The sequence below is a fragment of the Morchella importuna genome (genome assembly GCF_003444635.1).
Source record: "Morchella importuna strain M04M26 chromosome Unknown Morimp01GS026, whole genome shotgun sequence".
NCBI classification, from domain to species: Eukaryota; Fungi; Ascomycota; class Pezizomycetes; order Pezizales; family Morchellaceae; genus Morchella; species Morchella importuna.
Window position 1 is genome coordinate 586,558 of NW_025763423.1, and position 15,645 is coordinate 602,202.

General features: G+C 45.7%; 3 protein-coding genes across 3 annotated transcripts; 2 read left to right on the forward strand and 1 right to left on the reverse strand.

Annotated features, from left to right (window-relative positions):
• Positions 1 to 1,354: 1,354 nt before the first annotated feature.
• LAJ45_07901 (uncharacterized protein) lies at positions 1,355 to 4,157 on the reverse strand (the record flags this gene model as incomplete). Its single annotated transcript, XM_046117456.1, has 2 exons — positions 1,355 to 3,936; positions 4,004 to 4,157. The coding sequence occupies 2 exons, from the start codon at positions 4,155 to 4,157 to the stop codon at positions 1,355 to 1,357; spliced, it is 2,736 nt and encodes a 911-aa protein (XP_045969441.1).
• Positions 4,158 to 5,109: 952 nt separating this feature from the next.
• Positions 5,110 to 10,362, forward strand: LAJ45_07902 (uncharacterized protein; the record flags this gene model as incomplete). Its single annotated transcript, XM_046117457.1, has 4 exons — positions 5,110 to 5,427; positions 5,497 to 5,596; positions 5,659 to 7,820; positions 7,876 to 10,362. 4 exons carry the CDS (start codon positions 5,110 to 5,112, stop codon positions 10,360 to 10,362), a joined length of 5,067 nt encoding a protein of 1,688 aa, XP_045969442.1.
• Positions 10,363 to 12,139: 1,777 nt separating this feature from the next.
• Positions 12,140 to 12,839, forward strand: LAJ45_07903 (uncharacterized protein; the record flags this gene model as incomplete). Its single annotated transcript, XM_046117458.1, has 4 exons — positions 12,140 to 12,149; positions 12,273 to 12,409; positions 12,471 to 12,659; positions 12,744 to 12,839. The coding sequence occupies 4 exons, from the start codon at positions 12,140 to 12,142 to the stop codon at positions 12,837 to 12,839; spliced, it is 432 nt and encodes a 143-aa protein (XP_045969443.1).
• Positions 12,840 to 15,645: the final 2,806 nt, after the last annotated feature.

A 15,645-nucleotide genomic window follows, 5' to 3' on the forward strand; every position in this document is an offset into this window, starting at 1 on the left:
CCACGGTAGTATACTAGTATGGGTATAGGATTAATTTAAATTTCAAAATGTGGCGGCGGCGGCGACGGAGCAGGGATGCTGCAGGTGCTGTGTCGCCGAAAAGTTAATATCTATCGAGTGATAGTTCATGAAGTAAACAATTAGTCTGAATAATGCGGGGGAGTTGACGTAGATGATGAGATTGTAGGCTTCTCTGATATATATGCGCAACTCTCGAAACAGTTCCAGTGTGGGTGGTTGGCTCGGAGCCAAGTGGCTCTAAGGGACAAGTATTCGAATCATGAGTTCTCACTCGGGTGATGACTAAGGAAACAGATGCACTCCACGTAGGTATTATTGATTGATTGATAATTCATTTTTTTTTTTTTTTTGTTTAATTCATTAATTGCATGCAGATTGATAATTCATTAATTATATGCAAACACACACATTTGAATTTATGGGTAGAAGTTGAGCATACTCGCGTATTCAAGGCAAGCCCACTTTGTCTTTTTACCTCAACCAAAAATCATCGGGTCATAATCGTGTTTACTTTGGGGGCCTGTCTCGTAGGTCCCTTGCGACATTTCAAGCACTGAGGCAATTGAAGGGTTGATTGGTAGAGCATAAAATTTGCTAAGAACACGGTTTGTCTGTATGCATGGTGTAATGTCATGAACAATTGTTTTTAGATGTGTTCGTGGTTTAATATAAGGGTGGTGGACGTTTTACACATAATTCCTAATGCCCTCTAGCAAAATTGGCTGACTTTTCGTAGGTACCAAGTCTTTTTTCGTAGAGTGGTGCGCTACTATCAAGATTTTTTCAATGGATATGTGGTCTTGGACCTCTCCGTCTTCCACCTTGTCTAATGTGTTGGGGTATTAGGTGGCCATCACATCACTAGCACTTTGTACCTCTTCCACCCATGCCCCCAAATACTTACTACCGCAACACACTCCTCGCGAGTTCGGTCGATGAGAGGGTATATATAGGAGAAGGGTGGGCAATAGATTTCCGTACATACATGCAATCAAGAGTAGAACTTCATTTTTAGAATAAACAAGTAACTATTCGTTCACTCTTCACTATAATTACAGCATCCTCACAACATTATTGAAAAACGTGACGAAATTAGGAAGGAAAAAGGGAAAAACACCATATTTCTCCTGTTACCAAGGAAAGTTAAGCACAAGATACCCGGACAATTCAGAAGAGGCGCACAAAGCAAGGAAGAAAGAAAAAGCAAAGATGGGGATGAGATCAAATATGGATATAAGAGCTTGGAAACCCAAAATGAAGAACGGCTTTTATGAAACAAGATGCGGGGTATTTAGTCTAATAGCCTATTAAAAAAAAGAAAAAAATCGTTGGATCAAGTGTTCTTTGAAGTCAACTTGGCCCTCTTTCTATCTGCAAGTCTTTGCTCCGCTGCCGCTTTTCGTGCAGGATCCATGCTCAGTCTGGAAGAAGCACCACCACTCGCACCCCTTCTCGAGACAACTTTTCCAACACCAGAAACCTTTCGCGTGGGTGCAGGAGCTGGAGGAGACATCGGCATGTGAACAATCTTAGGCCTAGGACTCTCTTTCTGGCGGCGGTGCGAGTAGAACTCGTCTACAGTGTTCTCGGATGCTTTGGGAGTTTGCATAAAGCTAGAGAGATCTGGTGGTGTTGCCATGATGTCAGTGTTTTCTTTCTGAGAAATTTCGTCAGAGTACGATCTTTTCTGGCGGTTTGCGAGAGCCGGAATTGGAGGCGAGTTGAAATTAAATGTTGAGGCTTCCGTAAGATGGCTCTTAGCTCTGGGAGTAAAACTGGAAACATCTGCGATGGAATCCGCGCCCGCTTTTGCCCAGCGATCGAAACTACCATCAACTGCACTGTTATCGCTTGTGTTTTCAATTCCCTTGGTCTCTGCCGGGGTTGAGGTTGACTTCAAGGATAGGCCGGGCCTAGTTTCCACCCTAGCTTCTTCGAGGGTCTCTATCTCTATTTTCGCATCCTTCAACCGTTCTTCCACCTGCGCTTTCTGAGTCCTGAGTGTTGAAGCTTCTTCCTTTGCTCTTCTTAGCTCTTGCAGTGTTGACCTCTGTTTAATTTGCCATTCTCTCGCACCATCATCCTTGGCAGGGGTATCACTGAAGAGCCTTTTCTTCAACTCGCTGTTCTCCTTCTTTATGGTTTCTAACTCTCTCTCTAACCTTGTCGCGTATTCCTTCAAGTCATTCGCCTCAAATTCTAGCTTCTCCACACTCCACCCGCTCCCAACCTTTGCTCTCAATTCTGCCAACTCTGCCTTTAGTTGTCTCTCAGACTCCCTCCTGTCTTTGGCATCAGCAAGAGTCTTTTCCCTCATCTCCGCCCTCAAGTCCCTCTTGGCTTTTTCCAGAATCTCAATTTGCTGCCTTAGGCGATTTTCAGATTGTGAGCGTTTGATTGCACCCATCTCACCTGCCTCTACCCTAAGCCGTTCTAATTCTTGTTCCATGTCCTTTTTCTCCTCTGTAGCATTCATGAAACCACGTTCTAGGCTATCGACCCTGCCCCTCAGGTTACGTGCTTCTTGCTTTACTATGCCTAGCTCTTTGACCTCCTGCTTCGCAGCCCGAAGCTTCTTTTTCAAGTCTATTACGACCTGACCTAAATCTTCATCCTCGTGACCAGTGTACATGCTCATAGACAGTTCCGTAATCTTATTCTCCCTGTTATCTAGCATCTCCTCAAAGGCCTCCAACCTCTCCTTATATTTTTGGATAACGTTCTCCATGTGCGCCTTCTCGGCCATGTCGGAGGCAATTTGTGCGTCTTTCTCTTCTATAGTATTCATGGCCTCCTCAAGCGCATGACTATGACCGGTAGCCCTAGAAGAAGTGGTTCCGCTGGAGGCATAATTACCTGCAGTGCTACCAGATTGTGCACTAATTCGTTTAAGCTCCGCCTTCAATCTTTTGTTCTTCTCCATGACCTCTCGCATTTTTTCAGCGAGATCGACGCAAAGTTCATCCTTCTTCTTGGCGTACCCGGTGGCGATCTTGCAACGGGCCTTAAGTTTGTCGACCTTCTCTAAGGCAGCAGCCTCGACTTTCTGTGTACGCTCTTTCCAAAATTGCGCAGAACTGGACCGAGGACCACCCATATCAGTGTTGATATTTTTATTAACCTCGTGCATCGATGTTTCCATTTGTAATTGCTGGGCGGCTCTCTCATCATCTGAGTCTTCTAGGTAGTCTGCGATACGACTATCCTCCCCGACCTCGTAATAGCCAGTTGGATTTGAGGCAGTGGATCTCTCCGGCTTCTTGCCTTTTGATTTTCCCTTATCCAAATTCAATGGCCCCTCTTCAAATGTAAGAGTGCGAGTCGGGCTTCCAGGCCCAGGAATCGACATAGATCGTCTGTGCTGTGGAGTGTTTTTTTTAATCCAGGGGCTTGGAAACTTCCCCGGGAATTCCTCCGGAAGTCCAGACTGGATATAATTCTTCGGTGGAGGTGTGGTTTCACCAATTGAAGGATGAAAAGACACGGCTTTCTTCCTTGCCAATGCAGTACCGGGGGTCATCAAAATGCCCTTCGAGGGCGAGGAAGGCTGAGCAGGAGTGGGCACATCAAATATTGGCGGAAAGTGTGTGTTTGATGACGACGACGATGGATCGAAGAGATTGAGTTTCGGGGAGATTCTGAATGGAATTGGATCCAGGCTCTTAGAATTCCTCAAAGGCCTAGTTGATGCAAAGATATCCTTTTGCTCAGCAGGCGATGGTTCCTTTTTTTTCCCACGTTCCTCCTTTGCTGCAATTGCATATCTTTTAGACCTTGGCGATGCCTTTTTCCTTCGGGCGGGACGCTCTCGAGGCTTTGGTGGGGCTGGTGTACCCCATACTACCGTTCGGAGTGCCTTCAAGGCAAACATGGGCGCTGGGGTTTGCTGCGGTTGTATGTCATCGATAGTAACATCTGCGCGGCCTGTCAGGATTTACTCTTCGCCTCCCGAAAGTCATGACAAAGAACAAATGGTTACGACCTTCATCGTCTTCTGAAGACATGTCTGTATAGGCATCCTCGTCCTGCGGGGTAGCCAAGTTTCTGTTTCGGAGGTCTTGGTGGTTGGTAGAACCGAACATGTTCGCGTCGTGTGAAGCAGAGGCAGCTGGACCGCCTTTGAGCCAACTGAGCATAGTAGTGTAATTGCGAATGGGTCCTAGATGTAGCCAGACAGGGGAAAATTGCTGGATGTTGTGGAATTCCACTACCTTTGCGAATGTAATGGAATTGTTTGAATGACTACCAGCTATTACTAGGATGGAGTCTCCGGGAATTTGGGCAGGTATGTGGTGGGGGTGGCAGCGGGTCGGGCAAAACTAGGGGTGCTAGTGTCACAGGAACGCACTGCCGTGCCTGTGTATGCGTGTTGGTGTTTATGGGAGAAGCAGAAAAGAAGGAACAAAGAAAAAAAGAGCCCCGGCATATTACAACATGTATTAAGCTCATCCAGACGCGAACGCGCGTTGCTATAACAACGCGATGAGATTACATACGATCATGCAGGGTCAGCTGATAGTCACCCGAAACTGAGGTTGGAGGCATCCAAAGTGACGGGTCACCCAACGGTTTAAGGTGTCAGAGAGTAGCTACATGATGATAACCCCTCCCCGTTTCCTACATGGAGTAGAGTCGAGCAGTTGTTTGCCTGAGTCTTGGCAAGAAACTAACCTTTCCCTATCATAGGATCAACAACTCACTACCCCGGCGAGCCAGCGTTTCGTATCGCATGTGCATATAAATCTCTCTCACCCCTCTTGCAATAAACATCAATCCCAGATACAACACAAAAATCAATACCCGCCCCTTTTCAATAACGTCCATGGCTTCTCGCTGCTTCTAGAGCCCACGGCTTAGAAGCTATTGTGATATCTCAGAAGAGGAAGAAGAAAAATCCTCCTACCTATCTATCTCACTTCGCCTCTCTTGAATGATACGTACTTCGATCGATCGAATAAAAAGAACATAACCGACCCACCAATCAAGGAGAGAGGAAGAAAGCTAGAAGAAGCAAAGAGAAAAGTATAACAATAACTGTGTGTGAACACTAACTCCCCCTCCGGGATTTATCCAGAACTATATCACAGCATGCCGGCTCAAAACAAATTACCACGAACTCCACAAACAAACAAAACTAACCCCACTACCGCCACTAAGAAGGCGTCTCAAAACAACGGTGGTCACAACCGTACTCCGTCCGCAGCAGCGACACCGCTGAAAAACAATACTGCAAAACGGAGCTCTGTGAATATCCCTAAACCGCAGCTTCAACCAATGGCACCTACTGCTACCCCCGCTGCCGCTACTGGCCTTGACTATGATAAGATCCAACGGGATGAGGTGGAGGCGCTTAAGGCAATCTTTGGGGATGACTATGAGCACGTAGAGACGGCGAGTGCCTGGAATGTGAGCCAGCCAGAATTTTGCTTTAAATAAACATATCAATCTAATACGACGTTTCTGTACTCGATATAGATATCGAATATCTCCTTTAAAATCCGCATAAAAGCTCCATCAGATAAAGAAGTCTCCTGTGTGCTCTCTGCTACCTTGACCGCTACGTATCCCAAGACTGGTGAGTGATATTGCTGTGGAATTAACTATAGTGGGGCCTTGCATGCTTACGATATACATTAGTCCCCAATTTACGCCTGACTGAGTATAAATCCATCCGCCCATACCAGCTCGGGGCGCTCGAGTCAATCATCAAGGAGACCCCCAAAACATTACTCGGTGAAGAAATGATACATGCTATTGCCGTAGCAATTGAGGATGCACTTGAGGATATCGTTAGATCAAGAATAGCATCTCAAGAGAAACCTTCCCTAGATGAAGAGCGGACACAAAAAGCAAAAGCAGCGCAGCTACAGGCACAGCAAGAAGAGGAAAGGAAACGAAAATTGAAAGAAAAGGAAGAATTAGAAAAGCAACGCCAACTCGAAAGACAGATCGCCGAGGAGCTCAGACGACAGAGGGAACAAGCTCGAGAGTCTCATGAGAAACATAAGCCATTAGATCTCGAGTACGAAGATGCCGATACAACCGAGGACTATATTCTGTTCGACCGTAAGGTCGAGATCAAGCGGGGAGTTTCGGGTACTTCATATATTTTCCGCAAAGTCTGCGGAATGGTGAAGATAGCTACAGGGCCCACCATGTCCGTATACACAGTCCGGCCTGTTCTCCAATCAAGCGAAGTAAACGATCTTCCACTTGTTCTCAAAGAGGTAGATATACCCGACCGCTATATAACAGGTGTAGATGGCAAGAAAGAGATCACAAAACTAGAGGTTGAGCTGGAAGCCCTAAAGTCCCTAAAACACAGTAGTGTAGTCGAACTATACGAGAGTAAAGTCTCCCGCACCACAGAACCAGAAGCAGGATGGAGGATTTCTGTCTTGATGGAATATTCAAATAGAGGAAGCCTTCACGACCTGCTGGAAACCGTGGATACTGTCAATGTTGCTACAGCCCGATCCTGGACAATTTCTCTCCTAGAAGCGCTCGATTATATTCACAATAGGAATGCAGTCCATAGAGCAGTACATGCCGGAAATATTCTACTCTTCCGTCAAAGCATTGGAAATTCAACTATCCCTAAATTCACAGATATAGGTTATACTGCGTCGCTTCTTCACATAATCGACCGTATTGACGATGTATCCCCTACTGCATCCTCTCTATCCTCCCCCAAATCAGCATTCTGGTTTCCCCCGGAACTATCACACGAAAAGAACTCTCGCCCAAACCGTAAGACCGATATATGGAATCTTGGTGTCGTATTCCTACAAATGATTTTTGGCTTGAACATTGTCCAAAAGTACAATTCTCCTGGGGCCTTATTAGAGTCTGTCGAAGTGTCGGATTCACTCTCAGATTTTCTCGAACGTATTTTCAAGCACGACCCCAAGAAGCGTCCTACCGCATTTGAGCTCTTACCATCCGAGTTTCTCCGTAATGATGACCCTATATACCCTCCAGAGGCCCCACCTTCGCCTATGACTTCGCGTGCACGCATCTCATGGTCAAATTCTGGCTCCGGTTCCAAGAATACCAGTAAACACCGCCGTGATTCTATTAGCGGTCCAGTGGGCGGATCAAGTAGATACGAGAACGATTTCACCGAACTCGGAAGTCTTGGAAAGGGAGGATTTGGAAAGGTCGTGAAGGCTAGGAATAGGCTAGATGGAGGGGTCTATGCGATCAAAAAAATCACACAAAAAAGTGGGACGATGTTGACTCATATCCTACACGAGGTGATGTTGTTAAGTCGGTTGAATCATAAATATGTTGTTCGCTACTTTACGGCATGGCTCGAGGAGGAGTATCAAGGCACAGGGAAAAGTGGACGTGGGATGAAGGGCACAGAGGAAGAAGAGGAGGACGACAGTGAAGACGATAGTGAAGACGATAGTGAGGATGACAGTGAGGATGACGATGATGATAGCAATAGCCAAGCTATCAGCTTCGGGGAGAGTTCTGATGCGGCCGAAAGGCAAGGAAAGAGTAGTCATGCTAGCGATGGTGGGGTAGAGTTTATTGCGAGTAGTACTGGTGGGTTAGATTTCATTTCTAGCGGCGGATACCCAAAGGTTCAGTTTGGGTATGATGACAGTGATGAAACGGAAGAATCCGAGAGCTCGGAAGAAGGGACCCCGCCGGGAGGGGATGCGAAAAGCAGTAGTGGATCCGGAACTAGGAGCCCTAAACATCGGGTTGTCCAGAGGAGGATGAGTAGTGATAAGAGCAGAAGGTGCAATATTACGTTGTATATTCAGATGTCTCTCGCTGAACGCCAGGTATGTTCATAAAGCTCTTTCATACACCTAGCGGTTTATCTAATTTCTCTCCTAGACTCTACGTGATCGTATCCGTCATGGTCTAGAGGTTGATGAGGCGTGGAGGTTACTCCGCCAAGTCCTAGAAGGACTGGCTCATATCCATGGGCTTGGGATAATCCACCGGGACCTAAAACCGGAAAATATATTCATTGATCTTGCAGGAGACCCCCAAATTGGTGACTTTGGGCTTGCTACAACTGGGCAGGTCACAAGTAAACATGGTACTGGTAATGGATCACCGGACAATATGGATTCGGAAGACTTGACGACGAATGTCGGAACAGCATTGTACACTGCGCCAGAATTGAGGGAGAAAGCGGGGAAGTATAACGAAAAGGTAGATATGTATTCCCTAGGCGTTATATTTTTCGAGATGTGCTATCCTCTCAGGACTGGCATGGAGCGCGATGCTGTGGTCCGCAAGTTACGTGAAAAAGAAATCGAGTTTCCAGCAGAATTCTGGACGGAGAAGAGATCAGTACAAGGGTTGATCATAAAATCGCTATTGAATCATGATCCTGCTGAGCGTCCATCCAGTACAGAACTTCTCAATTCAGGGAAGTTGCCACTGAAGGTTGAAGACGAGACCATCCGATTGGCGTTACAAAGTCTTTCGGATCCTGGTACACCTTATCACCAACAAGTCATGTCTGCACTTTTTTCACAAAGCACAAAGGAGTATAAAGACCATACATACGACCCAGGAAAGAGCAATCTCACTGCTCAAGACTTATTGCTTCAGAGTATGGTCAAAGAGCGCTTGCGAACGATTTTTCGACATCATGGCGCTGTTGAGACTACTCGACCATTGCTTCTTCCGAGGAGTAAGTTCTACAATCACGAAGTTGTCCAACTCCTTGATTCTAGTGGGGCATTGGTGCAGTTACCTTATGATTTTACACTGCCGCATGCACGGTCACTCGCAAGGCAGGAAGCGCCAAGCCCAAAGACATTCACTTTTGGGACAGTATATAGAGAAAATATTGCAGGCGGACAGCCGAAGAGCCATGGAGAGCTAGACTTTGATATTGTCTCGTATGACTCTTTGGATTTGGCTCTTAAGGAGGCAGAGGTGTTGAAGGTGATTGACGAGATCATTGATGCGTTTCCGAGCCTAAAATCGGCACAAATGTGCTATCATATCAATCACGCAGACCTTCTCGACTTGGTAATGGATTTTTGCCGAATCAACCCTGTTCACAGACCTGTTGCTAAGGAGATATTGAGTAAACTCAATACGGGACAATGGCAATGGCCACGCATTCGAAGTGAACTCATTACATCAAAGCTAGGGATTTTACCCACAAGTCTTGATGATCTTGCAAGATTCGACTGGAGAGACGAGTCGGAAAAGGCGTTTCAACGGTTGCAAGTGCTATTCGAAGAGTCTCACTTAGGGAATAAAGCAAAGGCTGTGTTTACGCACATAAACTCTGTTATTCATTATATGAAACGCTTCGGCATCAGCCGCAAAATCTATGTCAACCCTCTTGGAACTTGGAACGACAAATTTTACCGTGGTGGGATTGTATTCCAATGCATTGTGGACTCGAAGAAACGAGATGTCTTCGCAGCAGGTGGGAGGTATGATAGCCTGATTCAGAGCCTTCGTCCGAAAATGAGAGGACTTGGAGAGGAAACTCATGCGGTGGGATTCAACCTTGGATGGGAGAAGCTTACTATATCTATGTCTCGATACCAGCGCTCATTTTCAAAATCTCAGAGTAAGAAAGGCGAGGATGAGAATATTGGTACCTGGGCTACTCGAAGATGCGATGTTCTGGTTGCATCCTTTGACAGCACTACACTCAGGACCCAAGGAACAGCTCTGCTCCAGGAGCTGTGGTCGAATGGTATCAATGCCGAATTAGCAGGTGATGCAACCTCGCACGAAAAACTTGTCAATATGCATCGTGGCGATGGAATCTCATACATCATTATCATCAAGCAAGGCCTTGTTGGTCCTGGCGAAAGAAATCTCAAGGTTAGAAATCTCTTTAGAAAAGAGGATATAGAGCTTCGCACCACAGACCTCATCACATATCTTAAGAGCGAGCTCGCGGAACGTGATCGTAAAGAACGCAGCAACGCCAACTCTCGTCTACCTCGCCATAACAGTACAAATGAAGTCCCTCGCAGCAGTGGAGTAGACGATGTTGACATGGATGTTCGCATCCTTCCCCGTGATAGGAAAGGGCGCAAGATCACTCGAAATACAATTATTGATGGAGCCCAAAACGCAGCACAAGAACAAGTCAAAGGGTTCCGCTCAGCTCCTATCGCGGCCGTTGACATCCGCGATGATCTTCTAGAAGCGATCAAATTCACAACGATGAATGGCGAGGTCTGGAAGAAGGTTATACAGAATGCACCTGCAGCAGACAGGCGATATGTGCAGCAGCTTCATGAAATGCTAGAAAATCTGGCTACGGAGGGCGAAAAAAGCTGTTTCATCTATAACTATAGGACGGGGGCTATGGTGTTTTATTATCTGGCGTAAATGTTTTTAGTGTCTTCATTGGTTTTGTTCAAGTTACCACTTGCGTTCTGCAATTGTCATTCCAGTCACGTACTTACCTGTTTAATTTGTTTTTGTTTTGGTGCGTGGTCACATATTGGCGGTCGGTCTGGAGGGGTTACTGGCGTACTATGCAAACTTTTGTTTAGGTGTTTCCTGTGTTCACTGGATGTTATAATCATCCATATCCTTGTACGGGTTCTTTTTTATCTTTTCTATCACAGGGTCTCTTTTCACTCTCATATGTATCGTGAGTCTTTTTTTTTAATACCTAGCACCTTGTGCTTCTCTTCTTTCATCAAATACTAAATTTTGGGAACCGGAGCTACTATCACCACTAGCGTTCCAACCTAATTGCGTTATCTAATTGCGTTATTTTTGAATGGACCAAGAACTCCAGGATAAACGAAAGACAGGTGCACGTTTATATAATGTACAATATCAACTAAATCAGCCTAAGCGGCATAGCCATTGAACGGAAACCGCCAGGTTCATAGCAAGCACCTATGACCTTTACACATACATGCACCTAATTAAAACTTACTCAAACGTACAATGTTTCACTGCTCCCTCTCCCCAAAGCGACTCGACTGGCCCTGTCAAAGCATTCCGTGCCATGCCCTCTTTTCTCTCTAAGTACCCCGTTGCCTTCGTAATTCCTTCCTCCCCCCTGTCACTCCAATACCAAAAACAATTGAACCCCTTCAGCTTAACCTGTTTACCTATGAGTGACTTCAGACTCTTGCATGTGGTTTTGTCCTTCTCGTTGCCCGACTTCCAGGCAATGGCGAACCAGTTCTTGTCAGCTTGGACGGTCTCATAGCACGTTCTGAGGGGGCCATGGTATATGGAGCGGCGTGCGAAAAGGTCCGGTAATGCGGTTGAAGGGGTTATGAGCGCAGTTACAACTTTAAGGATATAAGTCAGTATACTAAAAAAGTAGATATATCGGTGGCCCTGGACTAGGGGAAGGGTGTAAATACGTATATATAGTGCAATGACGAGAACGTAAATTACTCTCATTATGGCATGCAGCTATTGAATATATATATAACCTTGAATGCGTTATATCCTGTCGTCTTGAGGAGGGGTTCGCAATTGACGCAAGACCTCGAGCTCCGGTGTGATGGCACGACTGCACTATCTCATAATCTCCGTGAAAGGTAAGGTGTGTCAATCTCTACATGGTTATATATGATCCATCGGGACAGATGACAGACAGGTAGGTATATTTTGAGAGTTGTTTCAATGTGGCAGTTCATGAAAGATCACTCGCAGTCGGATTACTTAAGCACCCACATCCATATGCCTACCTGTACTTTGCTCGGGGTTCACAATATTCGCATGGAGTGTACTAGTGCCGGAAAGGTTGGTTAAATTGCAGTGGTAGTAACTCTTTTACGATATTTCTGGCAGTATGCGGGGTTTATTCCGTATTCTCACACAATACTGCATCACTAACGGTGCGGACTACATCGCATTTTCCCGTATTGCAGGCAAATAAAACCTACATATTGTTACTGAGGATCTAGAGGAGAGAGACGTTGATAGTTTCCATTCTAGGACAGCCAAGACATTCTATCACGGCAGTCCCAGGGCTAAACCCTCACCCGCCCACACACCTTAACTCCAATCCGCAAATTCGAGACCACCACGACATTTACGACGACGAAAAGGCCGACGACGACGACAATCCTCAACCTCACCACCACCACTTACCGAAAACCACCCCCTTTCAACTAAATAAACATCATCAAAAATGGGTCGCGGTACGTTCAGTCCACACCATGGGGCGGGGGGGATTAAAACCTCCCCCTTCTCCAAAACCCTGGTCTCCCCTTAACCGGGTTGTAGGCCAAAGTAGGGTTAAAACTGATCAATCGAATGTATAGTTCGCACCAAGACCGTCAAGAAGTCCTCCAAGGTCATCATTGAGAGGTACTACCCCAAGCTCACTCTCGACTTCGAGACCAACAAGAGGATTTGCGATGAGATCGCCATCATCGCCTCCAAGAGGCTGAGGAACAAGGTCAGTTTTTTTTTTTGCGTCAAGACCTCCCAGGAAGAATGTATTCTGACCGACGTATTAGATCGCTGGGTACACCACCCACTTGATGAAGCGTATTCAGCGTGGACCCGTCCGTGGTATCTCTTTCAAGCTCCAGGAGGAGGAGCGTGAGAGGAAGGACCAGTATGTCCCCGAGGTCTCCGCTCTCGACACCGCCGAGAACGGCCTTGAAGTCGATGCCGACACCAAGGACTTGTTGAAGAACTTGGGCGTAAGTTTTTCCCTCCTTATATATTTTGCTTTGCCGAAATGGGGAGTTTGGAGATGCTGACAAGGTTACTTTTTATGCAAACAGTTCGACTCCATCCCCGTCACCGTCGTTGCCGTTTCCCAGCAGCAGCCCCAGGACACCAGGAGGTTCCGTGGTGACCGCCCTCCAAGAAGGGATTAGATAGCGTCTATCTAATTTGGTCTGTGTGTGGTGGAAAAATAAAAAACAATTAAATATAACAACTTCGTGGTCCTCCAATTTAAAAGTTTGGGATATCTTTTTTTTTGTTCTTTCTTTAGGGAATTGGGTCGGTCTGGAGTATCGGGCTTTTGAAATCAGGAAATTCTGGAAAAACGAATATCATCCCCCTTTTCTCTATGCTGTTGTGGATCCCATGGGAATTATGGAATATTGAAACCCCAGTATCAAGGGATGGGCTATGTCACTGGATGGATCTCTAAACGCCGATCTTTATACGCCTAAACTGTCAAATATGAGCTACATGCAAGAGTGATGATAGACCTTGATATGCATATATCCATAGTGCCTCGTCCCAAGAGTATTATTTAGAAATTGTTCCTGAAGCTAAATACTATATTTTGAGGTAAGTAAACCCGGCCTATAAATGCACCAGATATGTGAGTGAAACTAGTAGTCAGGTAAACAGACTCTCCAAAACAATCGACACTTTATAGAATACATTTAGCACAATTTTTGTCCAGTTTTAAAAATGCCACCAGCTCGATAATCCCCAGTCTCTACTCCATGATTTGATTTAAAGCTGCTGTGCGTGGGTTCTAGAGTATATATCACAGTTAGCATCCTCGTGAGTGACAATTCATGATTTAAGTCTAGGATCAGCTTGTGTGAGATCCATATCTCGAAGGCCAGGCCCCCACCTCCCAAACATACAGAGCAAAGAAGAGTACATGTCGTCTTTATACCACCGCCTCCAGTGCATGGCGGTGATAGGGCTTCATTGATTCTGAACGTGTCTTCTTAATATTCTTTTTTTTATAAGTGTGATAGAGCCGGTCGAGTGATACCATGTGATTCAACTCTTGGGAGGCTAGGCTGAGAAAGAAGTCAGAGTATTATCGGTGTCAGTGACCCCTTTCCTATCGAGGGTGTTTCCCGTGCAAGGGGAGGAGAGGCCTAGCGCGTCAATTCGGCGGTGGAGTAAGCCAGGTGTTATTTGTCTGTGCGTGTCCGGGAAACTTTAAACTCTGCCTCTGGTAAGGGCAGAAGATTTGATTTTCGCCGTTGCAGCGTACATGCACTACATGTAGTTATAGCTACATACAGTTATGCACAAGTTCATTCCCAGCCTCCGGACTGCGAACCAACTACAGTGGCTCGAGAAGCTATGGGGGGTAGGTGTGTAAACTTCGGCGTTTTTTTAAAGAATCAGCCAATCAAACTTATAGAAATTGGCTATAATGGTACTAGCGCCTAGACTAACCCTGGCATTTTCTCAGATTCCCATACAAACGAAATTCCTCTGAAGTTGGCACACCCGCCCTCTAGGCCTTCTTGCGCCATACATGTAGGGGAGGTGGATGGCTATGGGACTAGGTGTGATTACAGCTGTTGTCATAATATTAGGCCCAGGCGAACGTCGTCAATTACCTCTCTGAGTAATTCCCATAGCTTCATTAGGGAGCCCGACCGAAAGTTTAAATTCAAATACTTAAACGGGTATCTCGAGTTTCCTAATGAAGTAATCATGTTTAAACTTTGCAAGAATCGTTGTATGTGTCAAGTCGTTCAGCTGGGCCTAATATCATGACAACAGCTGTAAACCCGTCGCGTCCTGAGAGGCCACTTCCTCCTGAGCGACCGGGCAAGTGAGAGTTAACCCAGACAGCCAGGCATAAGCGGTATCGGATTCTTTCATAACGTTCAATGTCAGTGCCGGCTGGTAGGTGCCATACACCTAGGCCTGCTACTCCCGCAGCGCATCGCAAACTTTAAACTTCCACATCCGATGATACTGCTAGGCATTACAAACGTGAATTTACTTACCCCGGCCATGGCTCAACATTTTATACCTGCAAAAAAAAAAAAAAAAAAGCAGCACCGTCTAACGACCGCCTCTTGACTTGCGGAGAAAGAACCGCCCAAGCTGATGCTCCTAAGAAAGAAGGGTCGGGATCTGTTTGTGTGGATTAGTTCGGATGCTTTACCAATCTGTTATAGTGTGAAGGGACTTTTGCGCTGAACATAGCTTTGGGTTGGAGGCCTATACGTATGTTCTTTTCTCAAGCTGTGGATTTTTATATATATACTAATATCGACGGTTTGACTACCACTAGATATGCGTCTGAATTGATTGATAGACTGTTGGGTGGGAGTTGGTATCACAACTACGAACAGTTAGGACCAAATATAGTTGGGTATCTAGTATTATGATCTCACATCCGGCACAATCCTCGAAGAGACAGCCATAGTTTTATTGTTTGTATCTTAACACCAGCTGTGCCTTTGTAGTAGCTATGGTGTAATGCGTTATGGCGTGCGGAAGATATTGCTGAGCCGTCACGAGGTGCCGTAGGGTAATCGATATACGCTCGCACCATGAGAGGCTTCGACGGTAGCTGATGCCTTGGTTTACTTTTTTTTATATCTACACGAGAGATGACGGTGGAGCTGAGGTCGTTGGAGAAGTCTGTACTCTCTTTTTTTTTTTGTGTGTGTGTATATATATACGTAATGCTGCTAAATATCATATATCTGTGGATGACATCTATCATGGGAATCAGTGTTTATCTCTAGACTACTCGCGCGTTAATTAAATGGTCGGATATCGTTGCAACCAAATGCTTACTAAAATTTCCGACCTTTTAATTAACGACCGAGTAATGATCGCAAGTAATTGATTAACTTGGGGATAACTATATATCTACCAATCCCGATAAAGATAGCCCAATACACATCTCTATTAATAAATACCTCCCAAAGCCCAACTAAGAAACCCATACACTCG